The 23,424-nt window shown below is 47.7% G+C and overlaps 1 protein-coding gene across 2 annotated transcripts; it reads right to left on the bottom strand.

Moving 5' to 3' along the window:
* Positions 1–1,012: 1,012 nt before the first annotated feature.
* LMO2 (LIM domain only 2) lies at positions 1,013–22,497 on the bottom strand. 2 transcript variants are annotated; one of them, XM_055301138.1, is made up of 4 exons: positions 22,226–22,497; positions 10,899–11,121; positions 6,555–6,770; positions 1,013–1,994 (listed from the first exon to the last, which is right to left on the bottom strand). In XM_055301138.1, the coding sequence occupies exons 2-4, from the start codon at positions 10,937–10,939 to the stop codon at positions 1,775–1,777; spliced, it is 477 nt and encodes a 158-aa protein (XP_055157113.1). In that variant the 5' UTR covers positions 10,940–11,121; positions 22,226–22,497; the 3' UTR covers positions 1,013–1,774. The 2 variants fall into 2 exon arrangements, with proteins under 2 accessions (XP_055157113.1, XP_055157112.1); XM_055301137.1 differs by lacking the exon at positions 22,226–22,497 and adding an exon at positions 11,274–11,334.
* Between the last annotated feature and the right edge of the window lie 927 nt (positions 22,498–23,424).

Below are 23,424 nucleotides of genomic sequence, written 5' to 3'. Positions count from 1 at the left end.
AAAAACGTTCAATAAACCACTTCATTTCGAGTGATGCTGATAATGCTGATCCTGGACCACAATTTGAGAACCACATCCCTTTTGTTGGTTTAGAACAAACATCCCCTCCCTGGCAGCAAGTCACCACCACCTGAGTCGCTAATGCAATATAATTAGGTTTCCTTTAAACAGGCCACCTTAAGGAAGTTTCCCAACCACTTTTAGTATCTTATCGACCAAGAATCGTCATTTAATTATTTCTTCTCTAGAAGAAAAATAAATACATAAATAAAAACTTTGGTGATGGAAGTTTTAAAGGAATACCACAGCTAATTAACTGTAGTATTAGATGCGTATTTCTGATGTCTTGATAATTAAACACATTCAGACTTCTTGGTGCTCGCCAATATTTTTATGAAACAATTGAGAAGTGCAGCCAGCTAGGTTGGTCTCTCACTGGGCCGGTCTCGAAGTAGCCAGGGGAGAGGTGAGGGCCAGCAGGTGGCGCTCTGAGTCAGGTCATGGGGGCCTGAAGAGTCTGGAAGGAGGAGGCACAAACCAAGATGGCCTGCTTTAAATCCTCAAAGTAAGGTCCTCTTAACCACTTGTCATAAAATACCCTGAGACACACGTCTTGGAAAATCGAAGTGTCAAGCTCAGCATCTTTGCCACATTTCAAGCTAGGTAATTACCTTCTCTCCCAAAGGGAATCTGTTTTATGTATTTGTGTCCTTTCTAGGTTACAGGTTTCCCAAAGGCAATGATCTTGCCTTCCGTTGGTTCCATACAATGCTGAAGTGAAATGCACATTTTACAGTAACAATTTAATTATTCTACATCCCTCTGAGCTACATGATGACCTGTTATATAATTGCTAGTAATACAGAAACGTGCCTGCCTCGTATAAACCCTAGTAATAAATGGAAGTTTTTATTTGACCTAAAAGTAAATTGCTTATTTATGTCTCCTTTACAGTCTAAAAAGCCATTTTCCTGCCAGCCCAAATTATGAGTCATAATCAAGTAAACAACACTTCATTTTAGTCTGTCATTTTTATTGTCTGCGGAGTTATTTTTTTGACTACACACAACAAATACTTTGATATAATCTAAGATAATAAAATAGTTGAACAACTTTTGTTTTTAGATTTACATTTGTATAGAAACAATCTGTGGAACAGCTCATCTCCAAACCAGGGTGTCTAAAAACAGTGACTCATTAGCATTGCTTTAAATAATCGTTTGGTTAAAAGTTGCAATTTCCATTCTCAACTGAAATGTGTCTCCATGCAGTTTCCCTTGGGTCCAAAGGCCTTGGGAAGGTGGCCAAGGAGAAAGGATGGCCACTCTCCTCTGTCCTTCCCTATGTGGAGGACAGTGATTGGAGCAGGGTTGTCATAAAAGCCAGGAAGAAAAGAAATCAATTGCACATCTCTAGTTTTCAAGGGTCAAGGTCCTAACGGTTCTTTACACAAGTCCCTCTCTGTAGGATGATGGCACCCGCCCACCTGCCCCCCAACACTCCTGTTCTTCACTAATTGTGTCAGTTACTACGGATAGGCTGTGGCCATTGTCCATAAGTTCTCCCTAAAGACTGGTCATTTTGTCACATTTTAGTCTTGTCCCTTGTATTATGTCACTTGGATGCCATGTCTTGGTGCCCACGGAGGGTCCACCAACGCCTAAGAAATGCCTCATCCCACCCTCAAACCCCCAGAGTGCCCAAGAGTGAAGACCCCATGGAGACAGTGACTTCAGCAAAATGTCTGCCCCCAGAGAGGCCTGGGGACTCTGGCCTAGATCATTCCATTGATCTTAGTCCACTCGTAGATGTCCTGTTCGCACACTATGTCGGAGTTGATGAGGAGGTATCTGTCGCCCACACAGAAATGTTTCTGACAGGCGGCGCATTTGAAACATTCCAGGTGATACACTTTGTCTTTCACCCGCATCGTCATCTCGTAGGCACGGATCCGCTTGTCACAGGATGCGCAGAGACCATCTTGGCCAAAAAGCCTGGGAGGAGAGAACAGAAAGAAACACTAAGGAGAGGCAAAACTGGAAGAAAGGGCTTGAGGATGGGTTCCATACAAGAGGCTCAACATCCAACCTGTCAGGAAGCAAAAAGAGGTGGGTCCCAGGAGGCTCATGGAGCCTTTCCTAGAGGGAAGAGGGTACTCTGGGATGAAGCTGCAACCCGTGGCATCTGTGTTTGGCATAACCTGCCCGTTTCTGAGCTCTCCCCACTTTAAGCTGCCCTGGACCCCTCTTCTGTGGAGAGGTACCTTAGCTGAAGTGATTCGAATTAAGAGGTTAGGCATGTACTGTGTGTCCCCTCCCAGGGGGACTTTCATTCTAGAAGAGTTGGAGTAAATCCCTGGGGGCCCTTTGAGGGGGGCTGAGCCAGAATGCAGCGAAATGGGCATGTTCCTGAGGTTCCCAGGTTCCATCATGTCAACAGCCACCGATCCTACCTGTGGGGAGGCCTGGTCTCCACTCCTCCGTAAGCTAAAATGGGCCTACTGTTCGCCGGGGCCCCAGCTTCTAGGAGTCGGAGGGAATCCAACAGAAGACACTGGGTGTAGTTAACCGTGTCTCAGATCTGGGAGACAAAGAGCGTCTCCCCATACTTCAAGGTCCTCAGCTACCCCACTGGCGTGAATGTCCGGAGAGACTTCTCTTTCGACACTGAAATCAAGTCTCCCCTAAGTCTCAGTCTCTTATTTCAAGCAATATTCAATGTCAAGGTGGGAAAGGCAACACGGTGGAGCCCGGTGTGATGGTTCTCGAGCTGTGGTCCCGGGACCCACAGCATCTGGTCACCTGGGGGCTTGCTAGCAACTGCAAATTCTCAGGCCTCCCACTTGAGACACCCGGGGGGGGGGGGGCGGCAGGGGAGGCCTGTGTGTTAAGGAGCACTTCCAGGTAATTCCGAGGCAGGTTGAAGTTTTGCGGTCAGCCTGCAAGAAATGAAACCGTGCACGTCCAGGACTAGCCCTGAGCACTGCATGACCGTGGTGGGACCTCAGGCCCCTGTTAGCTGCTGCAGTGGCAGTGACCGCAGCATCTGCCACACTGGGCTATGAGAAAGATCAAACGGAGCATTGTCAAAGCGCCCACCGTCAAAGGCTAAGCCAGCACGGGCCGTGCTTTCACACAGGTCAGGTGTACTGGCATCTGGCACCGTCCTGCCACAGGAAGTCATTTTCACAGGTGCCTGATGACAAGGCATGTGAGCCAGCCCCTTCCACGTAAAACCTTTAGGACAGTTTTAGGTAAATGCAGCTTCTTATTGGAAGTTTTTACTCACTTAGGATGGCAGAGAATCCACTGGTACATCCTGAGAGGCCTGAGGGGAGATGGGGCAGTTGGCAAATTTGGAAACGTTTGGGCAGAATGGATGAAATCAAGAAGACACTCTGATAGTGAGAGCCAGCTTCAGCTAATTTCCCTCCGAATCCTGCTTTGCATTTGAGGATCTCTGAGTGTTTCCAAGGCACCACCTGGGAGCAAGCTCATTACGGGGGTGAAGAGCATTTTCTCCCATCGTAGCAGATGGTGGAGCTGTAGGAGAGGGCTACCTCGGAGCTCGGAGTGGAAAGCCAGTTCTGGTTTCCTGACTGTTCAGTAAGTTGAGTTTGGGACTGAGCAAAGATAAACGACTCACCAAACCGTGTGCCAGGCATGAAGCCAACACCTGGGGTGTGTGACCCTTAAGGAAGGAGAGCATTTATTAAAGGGAAGTTGGGGGTAAATTACAATACACATCAGGCAGTTAATGAGGGGGAGGGACAACGGATGAATATTTGGGAGGCAAGTTCAGGTCCCTCTAACCAGCCGGGTGCCCTGGAGCAAATGATATCCTCTCTTCTGACTTCTGTGTCCTGGACTGTAAAGCACGGGAAGTGGAAGAAAAGGCCTCTGCAGTCCCTTCCAGCTCTGGCATGCTGGGATTCTACTAAGAGGAAAAATAAACCAGGACCTGACATCTAATTTGAGCATTTACCTCTGGCCCCAAGAATTGGTACCTTAGGCTGGATATCCCAGAAGCAGACCCTGCGGAGAGGAATTCTCAAGGATGTATTCTCAGGGGAAGCCGGGAAGAGGCAAGGGAAGCTGGGTAGAAGGGGAGGAAGACAAGCAAAGTTGCAATCTGCAGCAAAGGCCCTCCGAGGGGAGCTCAGGGCAGATGGCATGTTAGGTTTCTGCATCTCTCAGAGTCCGCCTGGCTCCAGGCAAGGTTGCAAGGCTTTGGTGCTCCTGCAAGTGCCAGCCATGGCTCAACAGTCGATGTTAAGGTCCCACTGGCAGCGCAGGGACAGTGGGCAGGCTTCTGGCCCTAAAAGATGCAGGTGTTGGCTGTTGCAAGTAAAACCACTGGGAGGTGGGGTGCATTGTACGCAAAAGTTGGTAGAAAGGGATACAAGGGAATCCGGGGGCCCTGCACTGACATTAACAGCTACTGTTAGGTTCCCAGAAACAGCCCAGCAGCAGCAACAGCAGCAGGGTTCAGATTTGCACTGGGATCTCATGAATATTTGAGGCTAAATGTCTGAAAAGGACTGTAACAGGCGGGCTGTAGGCAATTCTCAGGAGGAGGAGGAGAAGTTCTCCTGGGGAGGAAGAAGGCCTGAACCCCATCACGGGACCTCCCATCTATTCACTCTCCCAACTTGCTTTTTAAAAAGATGCTGTCAGATATGTTAAGAATGGAAGTAAGCTAGTCCAAGGTTAAAGGACATGCCCTGAAGCAAAAAAAAAAAAAAAAAAGGTTTTTCTCCTCTGTCAGGAGGTGTCAATGTCTTAAGCTTTCTCCTGACCATTTTCATAACAATAATATAAATATTAAGGGATGGCTGGAAAGGTTTGCCTAACACAGAGTTAATTAACATGTTGCCTAGGAATGTAGCAGGGAGAAGAATTATTTCATGTCACCAAGACACAAGTTAATTAACACTGGGTTCTCCCAGACAATTTTTTTCCTCTTCTTTTTAAAAATGCAAAAGATGAACAAGCCCAGGCAGCACCGGGTTTATTCCTGAACGTTACATAAAACCATAGAGATAGAGAGAAGCCGGGGCTCTTCTGACCTTACTCTATCTGCACTTCATTTAATAAGATTCAAATGATTTGACAAGGATGTAGTCAGGGGAGCCCAATGGGAATCATTTATCGGTCTGCTTTCTGCACTGACTTGGCAAACTGGTCGCCAGCAAAATCAGGTCTGTATTTATCCCAGTTCCATTTGCTTGTAACTTAATAAAAAAAAAATGGACCAAAATTATAATCGTGATCATTGAAGACTCTACTTATTTTCTCTGAACCACTAAATTTGCAAGGACTTTATCAGAGAATTTAGAAAGAAAAAAAAAAAAGCTTATTCTATCAGTCTCTGGGTAAACAGATAAGCTTCCTTCACCGTGGAATTGCCTGCACTTTTTTTTTTTAATGTAAAAAGCTCTGAGGGCAGGTTTAGGAGGAAGAGGTAGCCTGGCAGCCAAGGGCACTGGAGTCTAAATGAGCTTCCCTGGGTTGGGTGGTCCTAATGCATTAGGGCTGCATGCTCCACAGACCCTCTGCCACAGGAAGATGGCAAAAAAAAAAAAAAAAAAAAAAAAAAAACAACTGACAGCTATACAGTTGAGCAGATCTGACAGTAGAGGGCACAGAGTTACCTCCACAGCAGCTAATATGAAACTGGAAATACTAGAACATTCCGGGCAAAGGCACTCATTGAGTGCCGGAATATTCACATGGCCAACAGTATGACGGGGAGCATCAGGGTTGTCCTCAGCTCCCGCCACCCGCTGGGGGTGTCTCAGAGTTCCTATTTTTTCCTTCCTTTATTCCATCTCTGTTCATTAGGTAGGAGAAGACTTAATGAGAATGTCACGAGGGCTAGTTACAAGGGCAGCTAGCCTCTAGATAGGCACGCACCCAGCCACGTAGTTTACCGTGGTGCCCCATCGCACCCTCACCTCCTCCTTGGAGGGAGCTGCTGTTACTACCCCCATTTTTATGGGGGGGGTGGAAATTAAGGCTGGAGAACATGCCCAAGGTCACAGAGCGAGGAAGCCGTGGTGCCAGGACTCCCACGGGCAGCAGCCCTGTCACCGTGGAAAGCTTGGGGCTTTCACATCACATATTAGAGTCCTACAAAAGAGTTTTTTATGACCCATACGTATGTTCCAAAGCACTAAATGTGCCCCTAAGAACCCACCCTCAAAGTGGTCAACTCCAAGGCCCCCTGGTCCCTGGTGCGGCCCTGTGGATCCCTCCCTGGGGCCCTCTCCCCTCTCGGGGACTCCACACCACCCAGGGAACTACTAGGTGGAATTTGGGGTTTATCTTTCTCTCACCCCTACAGAATTCGCATTTTACTGCAGAGGAATGTGTCCCTGGAACACGCCTCTCAAACAGGAAGAGCCCCAATGCCTCTGCTGGGGGCAGCTGAGACTCAACCTCGGGGACATCTGGGGGGGCAGGAGTGGAGGCACTAGCCCTCCCGTGGCCCCTGCTCAGGGCCCCCGACCCCACCGACCCTCGGGGCTGAGGGTGCAGGCCTAGGGAGGGTACCTGAGGTAGTCCCTCCTGCAGAGTTTCCGGCCCAGCTTGTAGTAGAGGCGCCGCCCCACCTCGCCCAGGCGGCACCCGCAGAGGTCACAGCTCAGGCAGTCCTCGTGCCAGTACTGGTCGATGGCCTTCAGGAAGTAGCGGTCCCCGATGTTCTGCTGGCAGCCGCCGCATGTCAGCAGGGACGGCGGGATCTGCAGCACCTCGTCCACTGGCTCCCTGGGGACAAGAGCAGGCATGAGGGAGACCCTGGCCACAACAGCCCTGGACGGAGACCTGGAGTTAGGAGGCAGGACGGGAGTACGCAGAGGGGCCCCGCTGGCTTGGCCGGGGCAGGAGCGGGCTCGGCCTTGCAGGCTCCAGGGTCTGAAGTCAGTGCAGGGCCCCTAGAGGCTCCCAGGTGGCTCTAGGGGTCCTGCACCCCTGCCCGTCCAGCACTGCTCAGGCCCCTCTGCCCTCTTTTTTAATGTATTTTTTTCCTTTTCCTTCCACTCTCCCTCTGCATCTTGCCATATCTCCTGCTTTTTCCTCCTCAAGGGCCCCCAGACTCAAGGGCATTGCTGAACCCCAGAGGAGGCTAGAAGAGTTGCTCCCTTCAGGGACAGCCCACTACCCAGAGGGCTAAACATCTGCGAATTCCCTGCTGAATCTCTCCGGCGCCATCCTAACTAACCTACGCCTTTCCCAACAGCTCAAAAAACAGAAGTGAGGAGGAAAGGAGAGAGTGATCAAAACTTATCTTAGGTTGTTTTCTTGTTTCCCACATAAAAATGCCATCAGGATATAATCGGAATTCTCATTATTATTTTTTGAGTTATTACTATTATTATTACTATTATTATTTTACAGAAATTCTGCATCCCATCCTTATTACTGAATGAATCCTTGAAGAAAAATTGCAGGTTTTAAGGCCTTTGCTAAACTTATAAAGGACACTAAGTAGACCTTTCTGCCTGTGAAAATATTTACAACAGCAAAACCGGTTTGGATAAAGTAGACTTAGAAAAGAAAATGAGGAAGGGGTGAAGTGATGATTATTTTCGAGAGTGGAAGGCAATGAAACAGACTCCGAAAGCTCCATCCAGGCAACTGCTAACGGCAAGCCTATGAGATGTGTTCCTTTGTTAGAAAGTCAGACGGCATTTCTAGTTCACTTTGCTTCACTGGAATCTGAATATCACTGTTTTACTTTTTAAAATAAATAATTTTATTTGCCAAAAGGAAATAAAAGAGAGTGGAAAGAAATTATTCCAGCACCAAACGGGACTTAGGAAAAACCTAATACCTGTTGATATGCAACAATTAATGAGTTAAGTGCTCTTTTTGAACCTTACTCAAGCACAAATCTTTTTTTTTTTTAATCTATTATATTTTTTTAAAATGGACCTGCTTCCAACCATGGGATTCCCAAAGGGAGTTTCCTCCTCTGTACCTTGAGGGTATACATCTGTCTCTTATTTCTAGCTGACACTAACTTACCAGGTGGCCTCGTGTCCTGACTGGCCTGTGCCCACAGAGCTCAGCTCCCGTTGTACTTAGGGACAACGAGATGCAGGTAATCAGTGTCCATCTCACACACTGATAACTTCAGGTGCCTCTTTCTATAAAGCACACACCTCCCTAGGAGTATTTAGAAATATCAAAACCAAGTCCACGCTTCGTAGATCTCAGGGCCCTTCATAAGATGATGCTTTTTTAGAATTAGAAAATGTGAAACCCAAGTCAGTTTTCTTTTAAAAAGTCAAGACTTTAGGGATGCCTGGGTGGCTCAGTGGTTGAGCATCTGCCTTCATCTCAGGGCCTGAACCCAGGGTCTAGGGATAGTCCCTGTGAGGAGCCTGCTTCGCCCTCTGCCTGTGTCTCTGCCTCTCTCTGTGTGTCTCTCATGAATAAATAAATAAAATCTTAAAAAAAAAAAACTCAAGACTTTAAATAGTTTTAAGAATTCACTGAAGCCTGCTTTTGTTTTTCTTTGTTTCCACAGGTTATACATAAGGACTTCCATTCTCCCTTCTGAAAAATAATATCCCCAGCATTTTCACATACATCAGCTCAGAAATGCATGGCTTCCCTTTCCACAGCCCATGGTCTTACTTCGGGCTTTCAGAAACACTCATGGAACCTCAACCACACTCCATGACCTGATGCTGATGCTGCCAACCAACTGTGAAAAAGGAGAATTTTGCACTTTGCTGGTGCAAAATTGCCTGGAATTAAAATGAACCGCTCATGTTATTCACAGGGAGGTGGTAGGGGCCACCCAATGCCCACGGTAGAGGAAATCTCTATGTTCGGGATTTCTGTCTAAATGTTTCATTTGCAAGCGCCTAGGCAAGCTTGTATCCATACATCGGTGATGCTGATAGTCATGACCCAAGTTGGCTTTGAGTAAGTACACAATGAAGCATCTGGTAGGACAGCGTTAGGCAGTAGAAATGTTAAGCAAAAGAGCCATTGTGATGGTCTGAGATGAGATAGGAAAGGACAGGATAAGATATTGGCTCTATCTGGCTTTCTGTAATTAATGATAACATCACATTATCTTTTGTGGATTTCCAAGGTAATGAATGGGTGGGATTCACCCTCAAATTAATATCTTATATTCTCCTTGAGTCTATCCTGAATTTTACACCCGAGTATCACTATGGCCTGGATTTCTGGGATCGTTTCTCAACAATTTCCAATAAAGGACAGGGGGTTTGTGCTGCCGTAATTTCCTAACTACCTTGTCCATTTCCAGTTACAGCCTGTCTTTACTGGGCAAACAGTGAAGTGAAGGATGGGCATTCTTCAGTAGGTGCCTGCTGTACTATGAGGTTAGGATGTTTCAATTTTCTAATCTCAGTGAAAAAGCACAAACTTTGCAAAGAGCAGACCTCCTTCAGGGAGCTGAAACCTCAGATTTATCTTCTAATAAAAGGATTAGTGACTAAATTCTGCTGATCGAAAAGGCATTAGGCACCAATTCATCCCATCCCCTCTTACTGCATATCTATGGTCTTGCCCAGGCTCTGAAAACTCAGGGCTAAGTTGTAATTCCAGAGTGTGTGTGTGTGTGTGCAAACCACCCTTTAAATTCAATGCCTGCACAGATACATTCTTTTAAAAATGAACATTATTTTTCTCCTGAGAATTTGTTGAAGGAAGCTGTGTTTTCCTTAGAATAAACCTAGCCCCTTATAAGCCTTCTGGTGTCTGAGCCTTCAGGATTGAATAGTGATGTTTATGTTCTCGCTGGATCATGGTACTTCCTGTATTTTATAAGAGCATGCTGAGTGTTTATGCTGGTAACTGAGGGTAAAACCCAGGTATATAAACACCATAGAGGGCTGAAACTGGGGGAGGGGGAGGACTTCAATCAGGAAAGCACAATTCCTTTAAAGCAGGAAAGGAAAAGAAAGAGAGAAAACAAATGCCTCTTAAAAGCACAAATGGACAAGTCATTAACCAGCTCCTTTGGTCTGTGTAACAAATCCCTTCAAAGGATTAGATGGGGACTTCAAAGGAATAAAAATTCTCAATACCAGACAGCTAATGAATCTTAAAAGGGCATTTGCGCTGACGGGAAAATGATATCTTAAACAACCCTTTCTCCCCTTGTTAACGCCGAAGAATGGGTTGGAGGTATAGGTTGGGAACAGGGGGACATTCCAAACCGGTACAAGGCTCAGAAAACAAATGCGGCAAATGCTCATTAGAGCTCTGGTTCCCTGACCCCAAACCCCTTTGAGACTGTGATAGATGCGATGAGCCAGCGCTCCCCCAGAATTGGCCTACACACAGGACGGTGCGCTAACTTTGGAGGTTCACAGCCACACACACACACACACACACACACAGCCCTCAGTGCACCCCAAGGGAGAGGGTGCAAGTACCCAGATCACTGCGGACTTGGGGGCTCCCAAGTCCCTGGAGGCCAGAGGGAGCTCCGGGTGGACGCTCGGGCCGCCTGTCCCGCGGGTCCCGGGCGCTCCACCTGCGCGCCGCGAGGGGGGCCGTCGGGGGCTGGGGGGCCTCCACTTGCAAGGTCCCCCTTTCCAGGATCAGACGGACAAAGGGAGTGGGGACCGAGAGGGGAGAGGGGACGGGGGACGGGGGACGGGGGACGGGGGAGCGGAGCCTAGCGCGATGCTCCGGGACGGCACCTGCGCGCCTCCGAGCCCCCCCGCCCCCAGCCCCGTGCCTGCTGCCCTGCAAACTTTCCAGCCCGCCGTGCTCAGAGGTGCGTCCCAGGGCTGGGGGCCCGCACAGGTGCCAGTCGGGCGCCCGCGAGGAAGGGGCAGCCAAGGGCACGCGGCGGGCGCGCACCTGCAGCCCCGGGGCGCGAGGCGGGGGAGCCGCACTTACTCGGACGGGTCCAGGCTCTTCCTCTCGATGGCCGAGGACATTGGGGAGGGCGGCGGCGTGCCCGGCGGCGGGGGCGCTCCCTTGCTGGCGCGGGGCTGGCCGGCGGCCGGGGCGCGGCCCCCCTCGGGTGCTCGGGCGCCGCCGCCGCTCCTGCGCCTCCTCTTGCTCCGGCGCTCCGGCGGCGAGCTCGCCCCTCCGCGCTCGAGGACGGTCGCCGCGCTGCCTTCAAACGCCAGAGAGAGAGAGAGCGAGTGAGCGGGGGCCGGCGCGGCGGGCGGGGCGGGGACCGGGGGCCGGGGGCCGGGGGCCGGGGGCCGGGCGGGGGCGCGCAGCCCGGCCGGGCGCCTGCAGCTGCGCCGCTGCTCGGGACTTAACCTTCCATCGCGCTCCCGCCGCCGCCGCCGCCGCCGCCGCCGCCGCCGCAGGTCCCGCTCGGCCGCGCCGTCCCCGGCTCCGCGCCGCCCGCCCGCCCGCCCGCCCGCGGGGACCTGCGCGCCCGCCCCGCCGCCCCGACCCCCGCGCACCTCCGGCCCGGGCGGGGGGGCGGGGGCCGAGCCTCTCTCCCCGGGCTCCCTCCTCTCTCGGGAACCGCTATTTTCGCTCAGCTTCCCTCTGTCTCTGGTTTCATTTCCTTTTTCCTGATCACGATTCAAATACAATAGAAGGAAATCACATTTAAAGAGACAGCTGCCCGCCCCCCCCCCCTCTCTTTTTTTTTTTTTTAAACTGGGCTCCAGGGGATTAGCAATACAAACAGCAGCAGCAGCAGCAGCAGCAGCAGCAGCAGCAGCGACTTGGCTTCTTAAAGGGGCCAGCGTCGGGGACCCCCTCCTTGCAGAGGCGGCGGGGTCGCCTCCGAGTGGCTCTGCACGGCTTCCGCTCCACGCCGTTTCCCCTTCGGCTAAGTCAGGCCGAGAGCCGCTCGGGGAAGAAGGGAAAAGACCAGGACGTGAAAGAAGCACCTGCAGAAATGCCAGCGTCCGGGGTGGCTTCCGCGCCCGTCCCGGGTGGAGGTCCCGGGGCCGCGGCCACCCAGCGCGGGGCGGGGGGCGGGGGGCGCTGTGCGCGCGGGGCGGGGGGCGGGGGGCGCGCGGGCTGGGGGCGCCCGAGCAGCGCCGCGGGCGGCTGGTCCCCGAGGGAGGGTGGCTGGGAGGCGCCGCGCAGGTCCGCGCCTGCCCTCCGTCTGCCCGCGGCCGCATTCCATCCATCCCTCACGCAGCATCTTCCGAAAATCAGACTCCTGCGGTGGAAGTGCCCCCCATGGAAAGTGCCAGTAATAATACTCTGTACAGAAAGTGCCTTTCCAAGGATCCACAGCAGTACTTGGAGACGATTTTGCCCTGGGTCCGGGAAACGAGCAAGCAGACAGACTTGATTTTGGAGTTTGGGTTTCCCCTCCAGCCACAAGGGCAAAAAGTCTAGGAAGAGGAGGAGGCTAAGGGTCTGTCCTGTATGGGAAAACTTTGGGCCTCATCAGAGTTCCTTGAAAATTACTGTATTCAGAAATTATTTTTCCCCCCAGAAATTGTCGCCAAAGGTCTACTTGTGCATGACGCCAGTTACAAGTCTTGTAAAGGGTTAATTACCAATTGCTTTCAGAATCTATAGTCTTTGTATAAAAAGTCCGGATCACGGTCGTAGACATTTTATTCCCACTTAAAGGATGATGTTGCAGGGCTTAGATGAGTGTACCTTGAAAGGTTGGGGGTTGAAGTCAGAAGTGAATTTCTGATCACTTCATTTTCCCTGTTCAGAGCCAATCCTCACTGACTTTTCACAACTGTAAACCAGAATTTACTATTGTCTGCGTGTTTTTGTCATTTTCTTGTTTCCATGGGTCCAAGGTTGGATCCCTAATGGGTGTCATTAAAATGTGTGCGTGTGAGAGAGAGAAAGAGAGTGTGTGTGTGTGTGTGTGTGTGTGTGTGTGCACATGTGTGACCAAGGAAGCCCTAAGAGCAGCTTTGGGTCCAAGACAAGGCCTTCAGTGTATAAAAAGATATTTTCCCCAACGAGACCCTTGCTTTTAACCAAACAACAGCAGCAACAACAACAACAAAACCTCTAGACATTGTAGGCAAGCCTAAATTATGTGATAAGTATGTAACTTACCACTCTATAATCAGAAATGAAAATTAACCTATAGGTTGTGATGAATAGTTTACTTATAGCCAGTCAGTGCGGTGGTTAAATGCCACAGACTACCTGGGTTTCACTTGGGCCCTTATCAGCTGGCATGGCCTAGGAAAGTTCCTTAGTATGAGGAGGCAGTACTGGGTAGTAGCTCTAGAGTCAGTCTACCAACATTCTAACCCACCGCGTCCTGCCTGTGTGAACCTGAGCTAACAGCAAGAATTTAAACTCTCAATACCCTCATCTGTAAAATGAAGATCGTAGAAACCATTGCTTCACTTGTTGTGAGGATTAAATGAATAAATGCATGCAAAGTGTGGCACCTAGACTTATAATGAGTTGGGAGTGATAACAGATAGGAGATTAATGCGTGGAAAACACTCAACATATATTAAGTGCATATAAAAGGCAGCTGCTATGTTATAGCAGAAGGCATTATTTTAAATTTTTTTTTTTTTAATTTATTTATGATAGTCACACAGAGAGAGAGAGAGAGGCAGAGACACAGGCAGAGGGAGAAGCAGGCTCCATGCACCGGGAGCCCGACGTGGGATTCGATCCCGGGTCTCCAGGATCGCGCCCTGGGCCAGAGGCAGGCGCCAAACCGCTGCGCCACCCAGGGATCCCCAGCAGAAGGCATTATTGGGAGAGTTTAAAAAACTTGAATTCAGCAATTCTTTTGGGTATTTATCCAAAGAAAATGAAAACACTAACTCCCAAAGATATATGCCCTCTGGGTTTGTCGCAGTCTTCTTTACAACAGCCAAGATATGCAAGCAACCTAAATGCCTATCAGTGGATGAATGGATAAAGAAGATGAGCATGTGTGTATGTGTAGGTGTGTGTACACTCATATACACACAATGGAATATTATTCAGCCATGAAAAAAAGAATGAAATCTTGCCATCTGCTACAACATGGATGAGCCTTGAGGGCATTATGCTAGGTGCAGTAAGTCAGAATGACAAATTCCATCTGATCTTACATATATGTAGAATCTAAAACATAAAAAACAAGCTCTTACATATAGAACAGATCGGTGGCTGCCAGTGGTCAGGGAAAGGGGTAGGTGAGATGGGTAGAGGTGGTCAAAGGTACAAGCTTCTGATTATAAAATAAATGAGTCCTGGGGTTGCAATCTATAGCATGGTGACTATAATTAATAGTACCATATTGCATATTTGACAATTGCTGAGAGAACAAATCTCAGACGTTCTCATTACAAGAAAAAAATGTGTCAATGTGGTGATGGATATTAACTAGACGTATCGTGGTGATCTTATGCAATATGTGCAAATATTGAATCATTATGTTGTACACCTGAAACTCCTATAATGTCGTATGTCAGTTATACCTCAATAAAAAAATAAATTAAAAATGCAAAAATAAATAAAAAGCTTGAAATTCAATCTGAAGGTGAAATAGGGGTTTGCAATAAGAATTTCCCATCCAAATTTAAAAACGATGCCCTGTTTTTTTTTTTAAAAAAAGCAAACAGAGAAGGGTCCCCTCACCTCACTTCCTACAGCTCCTAAACGTATGAGCATTTTCCATTTCAGTGTTCACTATCTTGGTGAGTAGATGATATGTTTGCCCGTGCTTGCTTCTATTAAATCTGACAAGTTGCCACCTTCCCCGTTACAGTTTTGTATGGGGCTCAAGTCAGCTGTTCAGTATATCCTTGAGGTAACCTCTGAACCACCAAATTTTGGGTATTAAGTTTCCTTTTAATAATATGCTTCTGTTTTGATCCTAGTATGTAAAGAAAAAGAGATTACTGCCTATGACTTTGGGTCAGTTTCTTATCTTTCACAACTCTTTGGGGAGAACTTCCTTAGAGAAAGTGAATATTTGAAATGGTATCTTAAGATTTCAATTTCACACACAGTGGTTGTAAGAAATAACTGCCTACCGGTGGGATTTCATTTCTATTCAACGGGCAATTAAATTGCTCAAATTTAAGCTTAACATTTAGAATCAAGTCTCAAAATGTGTTTTTATTATGAATAATTTTAAAGCAATCGTGACCTTATTGTCTCTTTCTGAGCAAACCTTATGCCTTATGCAGAAGAGCAATGCAAGCAAGTAAAATAGTTCTGGAGAGTTGGGGAAATCTGTACTTGATCCCTAGCCGGTGGGATTTGCAATTTAAATCTCTCCCCCCCCCCAACCCCTGCTTGCAAATCCCGAATGCCTTAGAATTTAGAATTTTTAATTTCTAAATTAAAATTGAATGTGAATGTCGGAGGAAGACTGAAGCCGTCTGCATGATGAATCTGACCCCAGGTGGATTACATTTTTCCTGTTGGCATTTTCTATTCTTTTTGCTTATTACATTTACAATTGTTTTCTAGGGAAGAGCAGTTCCAAGTGACTAAGGCTACATTTCTTTGCTAAAATGGACTTCTAATAGAAATGAAAATGCAAATGTCATTGGGAAAATGCCAAGAATGACAATTTACTTCTTTTATTTTTTTTTTCCTCAATCCTTAGAAGCTAAGTTGTATCACATGCCCGTTAGCGGTGACATTCACACCGAGCAACAAAAATAAAGATTTGTCTTAACATGGCTTCAGGTCCCATGCAAAATCCTTTAAACTACTCAATTGTCACAAGCATCTGGCTCCCAGACTCATTTCAGGACATTTCAACTGGTGAATATGTTTTCACAGAGTGTTAGGCCTATTAGTAATCTTAGTGATAAACAAGTCAGGTTTCCTATATGGTAGAAAAGACCCGCAAAAAAAAGTCTAAAAAAAAAAATCTATTTCAACAGAGGCTCAGGAGAATGAGCATAGGTGTCAGACAGACACAGCTCGGCTGCCTGTTAGCTGCGTGACGTCAAGTTAGTTACCTTACCTCTCTGAGCCTCAGCTTCCCTATCTGTCAAATTGCTAATACCTGTCAGTAGTAATGCTCATTGGGGCTGGCACTAGGGTGAGGCCACTGCCATGCCTGTTCACCTCGCAGGAGTTTCAAGAGGATTCAGTAGCATAAAGTGTGTAAAAAAGCTTTGCACGGTGATGGTGGACAGTAAATACTCAGAAATGATAGCTGTTGTTATTACCCCATCTTTTAGAAGTTACAGCCACTGTATCAGGAAATAACTAGCTGCGAAGAAGGCTGAAGCCAGAAGCTAAGGGAAGAGCTGAAGTGTGTGTAAGACATCAAACAGGCCTCGGGCTTGGCGGGCCCCCATCCGTCAGCCAGCAACGCCGGACTGGGCCCATTTAGGTCTGGGGCAAGCTGCTGACAGCTTCATTGCTTCTCTACTATATTGCCTGCCCCCGCCACATCCCTGATTTTATCTATCTGACTTTCCCCCTTCCAACAACTTCTAGATCCACTTTTACAACTAAGACGAGGAAATAGCAAGTGCTGAATCATAGCCCCCAGATGTCACAATTCCATAGCAAGGTCTTAGCAGAGTTAAGCTCCTGGAGTGTTCTAGAGGAAGGGACCTCAAAAATGTGATTTCTTGGCTTGCTCTTTGGGGCCTCCCTAGGGGGCTTCGCCTGCCCCTGCTCTAACCCCAGAGGTGCCATACTTGTCAACCTTTGACATGCTGCTTGACCTCTCTGGACTTTGGTTTCCCGTCTGTGAAGTGGGCAGGTTCAGAGAGCCTGTCTCATGGAGCCTTTATAATACTCCCGAGAAATGAAACACGTACGGTGCTTAGAAAGGAGACTGGCAACATGGTAAGTTTCCAGGGAGGATTTTCCTCATACAGAGAGATTCCAGCTTTAAAATATTTGAACACCTGTTGATAATTCAGGCCCTTTGATGGGCAAAGCAAATGAGACATAGAGTCAACAGCTCTTTCTTTCACCTCTGGCCACCGACAAACCCTCCCCCACCTTGGGTGCTGGACCCTGACTCATTTGCTGCTCTGAGTTCAAGCGGGGAGTCAGAGCTGGGTGAGCTGACTTACTGAGCTGTCCTTGTGCTTTTGGTTCACACAAGCTCCTCTCTGTGGCTCGCAGAGGCAGCCCCACCTGAGTGACACACCACGATGCCTGGGACTCAGAACATTTGAAACCCAAACTCCTTCCTGTGGCCTAGAAAGCCTTACGCTATCTTGGTGCTTACTTCCCCTGTGACCTCACAACTCTCTCCCACTCTCTCGACTCCAGCCACACTGACTTTTTTTCCCTGTTCCTTAAGACAAACCAAGACAATTCCTAGTGGAGGGCTTTTGTGCTTGCTTTTTTCCATCGCCTGTGATGTTCTTCCTCTGGATCATCCCACGGCTCCCATGTACTTCATTCAGGCCTCTGTTCAAATGTTTTATCCTCATAAGAGCCTTTGAAAATTCCGCTTCTCATCATTCTTCATCCTCTATGCTGCTTTATTTTTCTTCCTGGTATCGTCATTACTTCCACTTTACTACATATCTATTTATAGATTTTTGGTGTGTTTTGTTTGGGCCTTTCTTCCCAGCTAGAATGTTAACTCCAGGGAGACAGAGATTCTTTATGACTTGTTACCACTTGTGTCTTCAGCACCTAGAATGTGCCTAGCACATGGTAAAACCTTGATAAATATTGATTGAATGAGTGAATGTACAAGTGGCAGCCCCGCTTTCCCTGGCCAGAGCACACCTGCATGATGCTCTCTGGGTAAATGTTGAAGGGAATTGAAAATCTTGTCTTCCTGGAGCATCACTTGTAGGATAAGATAAGGTCTCAGATGCCATTCAGATTTGGGCCCAAAGGTTGGTTTGGGAAAAAAACATCAGACTCCTGGTTTCTAGGAACACAAGTAGCATCGGGAAGCAAGGCCACTCTCTGAAGCTGGATTGTCTACTGCAGGGAACCCCTGCCCTCAAGGAGATGTGTCTACAGTGAACCAATGTTAGAAAGCAATCAATTATATGAGCAAAGACCCAGACTTTGGAGATAGACAGGCCTACATTTTAGTCTTGGCTCTTTTAGCGACGTGGTTTTAGGCAAATTATTTAACAGCTCTGAGCCTCAGTTCCATCACGTACAAAATGGGGATAATTACATCTTCATCACGGGGTTGTAGGGATAAAATGAGACCATGCATGTCAAATGCTTAGCATACTGCTCAATGGATGGCAGCTATTATTAGAATTAATTAAGCAAAGAGAACCTCGGAGGAGGATAGTCAACCAGGGCAGGGCTTTCTTGGGTGAACATAGGTGGATACCGCAGGTGGAATCCTGTCCCAATGAATACTCAGTTCAAACAGGGTGGGGTCAGCCTCCTTGCCTGGGAAATTCTTGCCTTATCTAACCTGCTCTGGTGACCCCAGTGGGATGGTTAGGTTGGGCTTATAGACACTGGGCTCAGCTTGATGCTCAGGAAAACAACATAAAGAGATGGCATCAGGAGGCTGTCCTGGCCACTAGCTCTTCAGAGCTGGGGGGTGTCCGGTCTCAGGCCTTGCATTTAGACAGGCTTCCCCAGGCAAGGGGGAAGCTGTGTTTTCTGGGCAGCTGTGTTTTCCAGTGCTCCAGGCTAGCTGAGGGCCCTGAGCCTGGCGGGGGAAGGCAATTCTGACCTTCCTAATGATATTTGCTTTCCTAAACTTCAGACCTCAGTTGAAAGGAGTCTTGTCTATGATGCTCCCTAGAGATACCCTTGGCCGAAGGGGGTATCACGAAAAGAGCTGCTTGCTCCTTCCTGCCAGTTTGCTGTCCCTCATGCTTTGGACTGCCCAGCTAGCCCATCTGGAATCCCATTTTCTTCATTGCCACCACCCTGCTTAAGAATTTGCAACGGCTCTCTACTGTGACTGACCACTGGCAAATGGCCTAACCTTCTGACACCCCAGTGCTCTCGTTTGTATAGAGGGAAGAGGTGGCCTGGAAGGTTGAGCTGCAATTCTGTCCCCTGGCAGGTCAAGACCAAGCTCTCCATGCTTCCTCTGAGGCACCCTGTGATCCTGCCCATTCCATTGCTTCAACTTTAGATCCCACAACCCTATCCCCTGAACTTCCCTGCCCAGCCAGGCTGCTCCTCCTTGATCTCAAACTCCCTGCTTGTGCCATTTTAATGCACTGTCTTATCCTGTTCTCTCTCTCTGGGGTGTCTACTTGGTCTGCGTGTCAAAACTTCAGTGTTTGAATAGTAGAATGGTTAAGAAGAAAGGCTTTGGAGAGAAATAAACCTCATTCCCAGCCTCTGCTTCATAACTTACTATCTGGGCAATTAATCTGAGGCAGATCTCTGAGCTTCAGTGCTTACAACGATAAAATAGAGACAATGATAAATATAGGGTTCGAAGGAGCAAGGGAGGTGATGCATATGGCAGGCAGAGCACTGTGCCTGGCACACAGTAAGTGTTCAGTGAATCGCAATCATTCCTGCATCCCTGGTCCTCTCTGCCTCTTCCAGTTGGGTCCAGCACCCCCAGCTTAGCTCAAGCCACATCTTTACCCTGCAGTTTTCTCTGTCCCTTGAAGCCCATGGTGGCTGCTCCCTTCCTGAGTTCTCATGGCTCTTGGCTCTGGGGCCTGGTGAAGTGCTCATCAGACTCTGCCTTGCAGTGTCACGAGTTCACATGTGTGTAGCATCTGGTCACCTCAGGAGTACCTTATGTTCTTGGAGAAGAGAGGCCATGATTTTCATTGTTACCAGCTTCCCAGGCACTGATATAAATTTGGAGACACTCAATAATTCCTTTTGAATTAAAGGCTTCAAATATCATGTCCATGTTGTCAATTTCCCAATTCCTAGATTCACGTTGACATTCAGAAAGGCTTGAGGGTCTTTACATTGGAAATGAAAGTCTCCCCAGAATCGAGATTGAGGATGACCTATGCACTGTCAGTCACAGACCTCTTAAAACCCCCTTGACTAAAACTATAAAACTCTTAGAAGAAAACCTAGGGGAAAAATCTACATGATATTGGATTTGGCAATGAGTTTTTAAATATGACACCAAAAGCACAGGTGTCATATTTTATTTATATTTAATTTAATCATTAAATTAAAAATAGATAAGTTGGGCTATGTCAAAGCTAAAAACTTTTGTACCTCAAAGGACACTATCAACAGAGAGAAAAGGCAGCCTATGGAATGGGAGAAAATAGTTGCAAACCATATATCTGATAAGAGATATAAAAAACGAGAAATAAAAAGATATCCTATAATTCAACAACAATAAAAAAAACAAATAGCCAATGAAAAAATAGGCTAAGGTCTTGGATAGATATTTCTCCAAAGAAGATACACAAAGTGTCAATAAGCACATGGAAAGATGTTCAACCTCACTAATCATTAGGGAAATACAGATCAAAACCACAATGAGATACCACTTCACACCCATTAGGATGACTCTTACCCCAAACCAGAAAATAACAAGGGTCAGTAAAGATGCAGAGAAATTGGAACCCCTGTGATCTGCTGGTGGGAAGGCAAAATGGTGCAGGTCCTACAGAACACAATCCATAGGTTCCTCCGAAATTAAAGACAGAATGACCAAATGATTCAGCAACTCCACTTTTGGGTATATACCCCCCAAAACTGAAATCAGGAACTCGAACAGATGTTCATATGTCTCGTGTTCACAGCGGCATTATTCACAAATGGCTGAGAGACGGAAGCAGCCCTAGTGTTCGTCCACAGATGAATGGATTTTAAAAAGGGGCATCTGCATACAATGAAATAGTAGTCCACCTCAAAAAAGAAAATTCAGACACAGGCTACATTAGTGTAGCTCGAAGACATTATGCTAAGTAAAATAAAGCAGTCACAAAAGGACAGAGGCTGTAGGATTCCACTCAGATGGGACCCCTAGATTCACAGGGACAGAAATTGAATGGTGATGCCAGGGGCTGTACCCTTTTTCAATGGGTACAGTGCTTCAGGTTGGGAAGATTTAAAAAAAAAAAAAAAAGCTTGGGAGGTGAGTGCTGGTGATGCTTGCACAGCGACGTGAACGTGCTTACCGCCGTTCTGTGCACCTGAGAATAGTTAACATGGTAAATTTTATGTTGTGTCTATTTACCACCCAAAAACACTGGTCAAGTTCAAGGCCACCTGGGCACCCATCTGTGCTAACACGTGGTATTTTACCTATCATTTCAGGAAGCTCACAACCTCCTCGGGTTCATCTCTGGACCCCTTTAACCCCAACATCATGGTAAAGCCAGTCCTGCGTGTCCTGAGACATTATTCAGGTGCCCGGGGGTGGGGGGAGCAGTCCCTGCCCACTTAGGTCTCTGTCAGCGGTGCGGGTCTCTGCATTCCAGATGACCTTCTTCGAGGGAGCCCAGAAGGCTCCAAGGAAAGGGGAAAAGGATGCAGCTTGTTATTTTGTAAAGCCACATCCTTCAAGGAACTCAATGCTCATATAGATATCTATCTGCCTTCTCCTCTGAGGATCCGTCAGTTAGAATACAACAGGCCCGGGCTCTACTTTGTGGGGGCGGTGGCAGGAGAGGGGGGTCCCCTTGTGTAGGTGGAGCGTCTTTCATGTTCCTTCAGACTACAGCCCCTTTCCAAAGGCCCCAGGGGCTGCTTGGGGGCCAGCTCAGCTCCTCTCAAGCTTTCAGGCTACAATGCTTCCCATTATATTGCAGAAGGCTGCCTTGGGTCATATCTTGCAAAGGAAGAGCTATTAAAAAATATTCCATTTGTATTTCCTGCGTGGCCCTCCATCTGGAAATATCTTTTATCTGGCAACTTTTGCAAAGTGAACTGAATCTTGAAGGAGGTCCTGGCAGGTTTATGCTGGCTTCTCTATTATTCCAATAAGTCATTTCCATCCTAACCTTCACAAGGGCCGAGTAATCGTGACTTGGTATCAGAAACAGGTCTGGCATGGGATGGCAGTGAGGGTTTCGGGCCCTGAGGCATCCTTTTAACCCTGAAAACAGCCACTTGGCGGGCAAGGGCAAAATCTAGAAGATTATTATACACACTCTCAGCTCAAATGTTACTTCTTTAAGGAACACGCTCACCCCCGTCCCCACCCCCCCATTGGATTAGGAGCCCCCCCCCTCCCCCGCTGTCTGATTTCACTCCCAGTCTGGATCAGAATTTGTAATTCTGCATTTTGTGATTGTTAAAGTGCTGCCTGGCTCCCCGCAAAGACTGCAAGTGCCTTCTGCTCAGAGCTGAATCCAAGAGCCTCGCTTAGTATCTAGCACGTAGTAAGTACCCAAGAAATACGTGTTGAAAGAATGAATGTGTGAACAATGAATGAATGAAACTCATCTTACCTGCCTCTCCACCTGTTACTTCAAGTCCTGATTGGAAAACCTCTCCTTCTCAGAACTGTTGTTATTGGAAGAAAATGGCAGGAACCTTCTGGTAGGTAGCTAGAAAGAGAACGGAGGGGAGGGAGGGTAGACTAGGGAGGGAGGGAGAAGGAGAGGGGAGAGGGCTTTATCTTCAGTTAGAGAAATGTTTCCACGGGTCCCTGATAAAGTAGGGACAAATGCCCCCAGGGCTCTCTGATAGCTGTGTGTCCTTGATAGCGTGGCTGGGTGGGGCGGGCGGAGCTTTGGCATCAGGGCAAAGGGATGGATTCTAACGGTTTCTTCACTGGTTGAAAAGGCTGCTTCCTGCCCAACTTTGTTTTTCTCCGTTATGTACCAGCTCAGCTTATAAATGGGAAGGAGTGGCCAGCTTCTCCCAACGTGCGGGGTGGGGCTGGCACATCAGGAGCTGTCCTTGCCGGGCCTCTTGCGGCCTTTCGAGTTGGGTGCTCCAGCTGGGCTGACACGGCGAGGGTTCTGCTGTGTCTCACACTTTGCAAAGCTCCCATCACTTCGGATCTCAGAAATCCTCCCTGCCCCTCCACGCCAGAATTAGAAAGGGCAAGTAGCCAGGCTCCCATCTGATAGAGGAGGAAATGAGGCCAAAGTCCTTCCAAATCTTCATCCTGCTGAAACCAGAGAGCCCTGGAACACTGACTCATTGAACCCTGGCATTCTTGCTCAGAAGAAGGTCTTTTGAGAATTCATTTTTCAGGAGGAAGTGTTTCATTAGGCAAAAATCTACTCAGAGGCCATGCTAATTACATCGTAAGTGGCATTTGTGGGATTTGTCTTTTAAGTAATTCAGATGAAAGATTACAGTTGGGGTAGAGGGGCCTACTGTTGTCAGCAATAGCTGCCTTTTATTGAGCATGTATTATGTATTATGTATGTGCCGGGCATTTCGTATGTTCTATCTTATTGAATCCTAAGAACAATGTTCTGAGATCAATAGTAGTATTACCCCATTTTTATAGATGAGGAACCTGAAGGTCAGAGAAGTTCAATAACTTGCTTAGGGTCACACAACTAAATGTAGGAAATGGGGTTTGAACCTAGGTCTTCTGACCCCCTATCCTCACTCTTACTCACCATGTCAATGTTTCCCAAACTTCCTGCATTTGCTTGTCAACTACACACGGCCTTAGGCCCTCAGCAAA

Source organism: Nyctereutes procyonoides, unplaced genomic scaffold, assembly GCF_905146905.1.
Source record: "Nyctereutes procyonoides isolate TBG_1078 unplaced genomic scaffold, NYPRO_anot_genome, whole genome shotgun sequence".
Lineage (NCBI taxonomy): Eukaryota > Metazoa > Chordata > Mammalia > Carnivora > Canidae > Nyctereutes > Nyctereutes procyonoides.
Note: the sequence above shows the minus strand (reverse complement) of the source record. Positions and strands in the feature narration are given on the sequence as shown.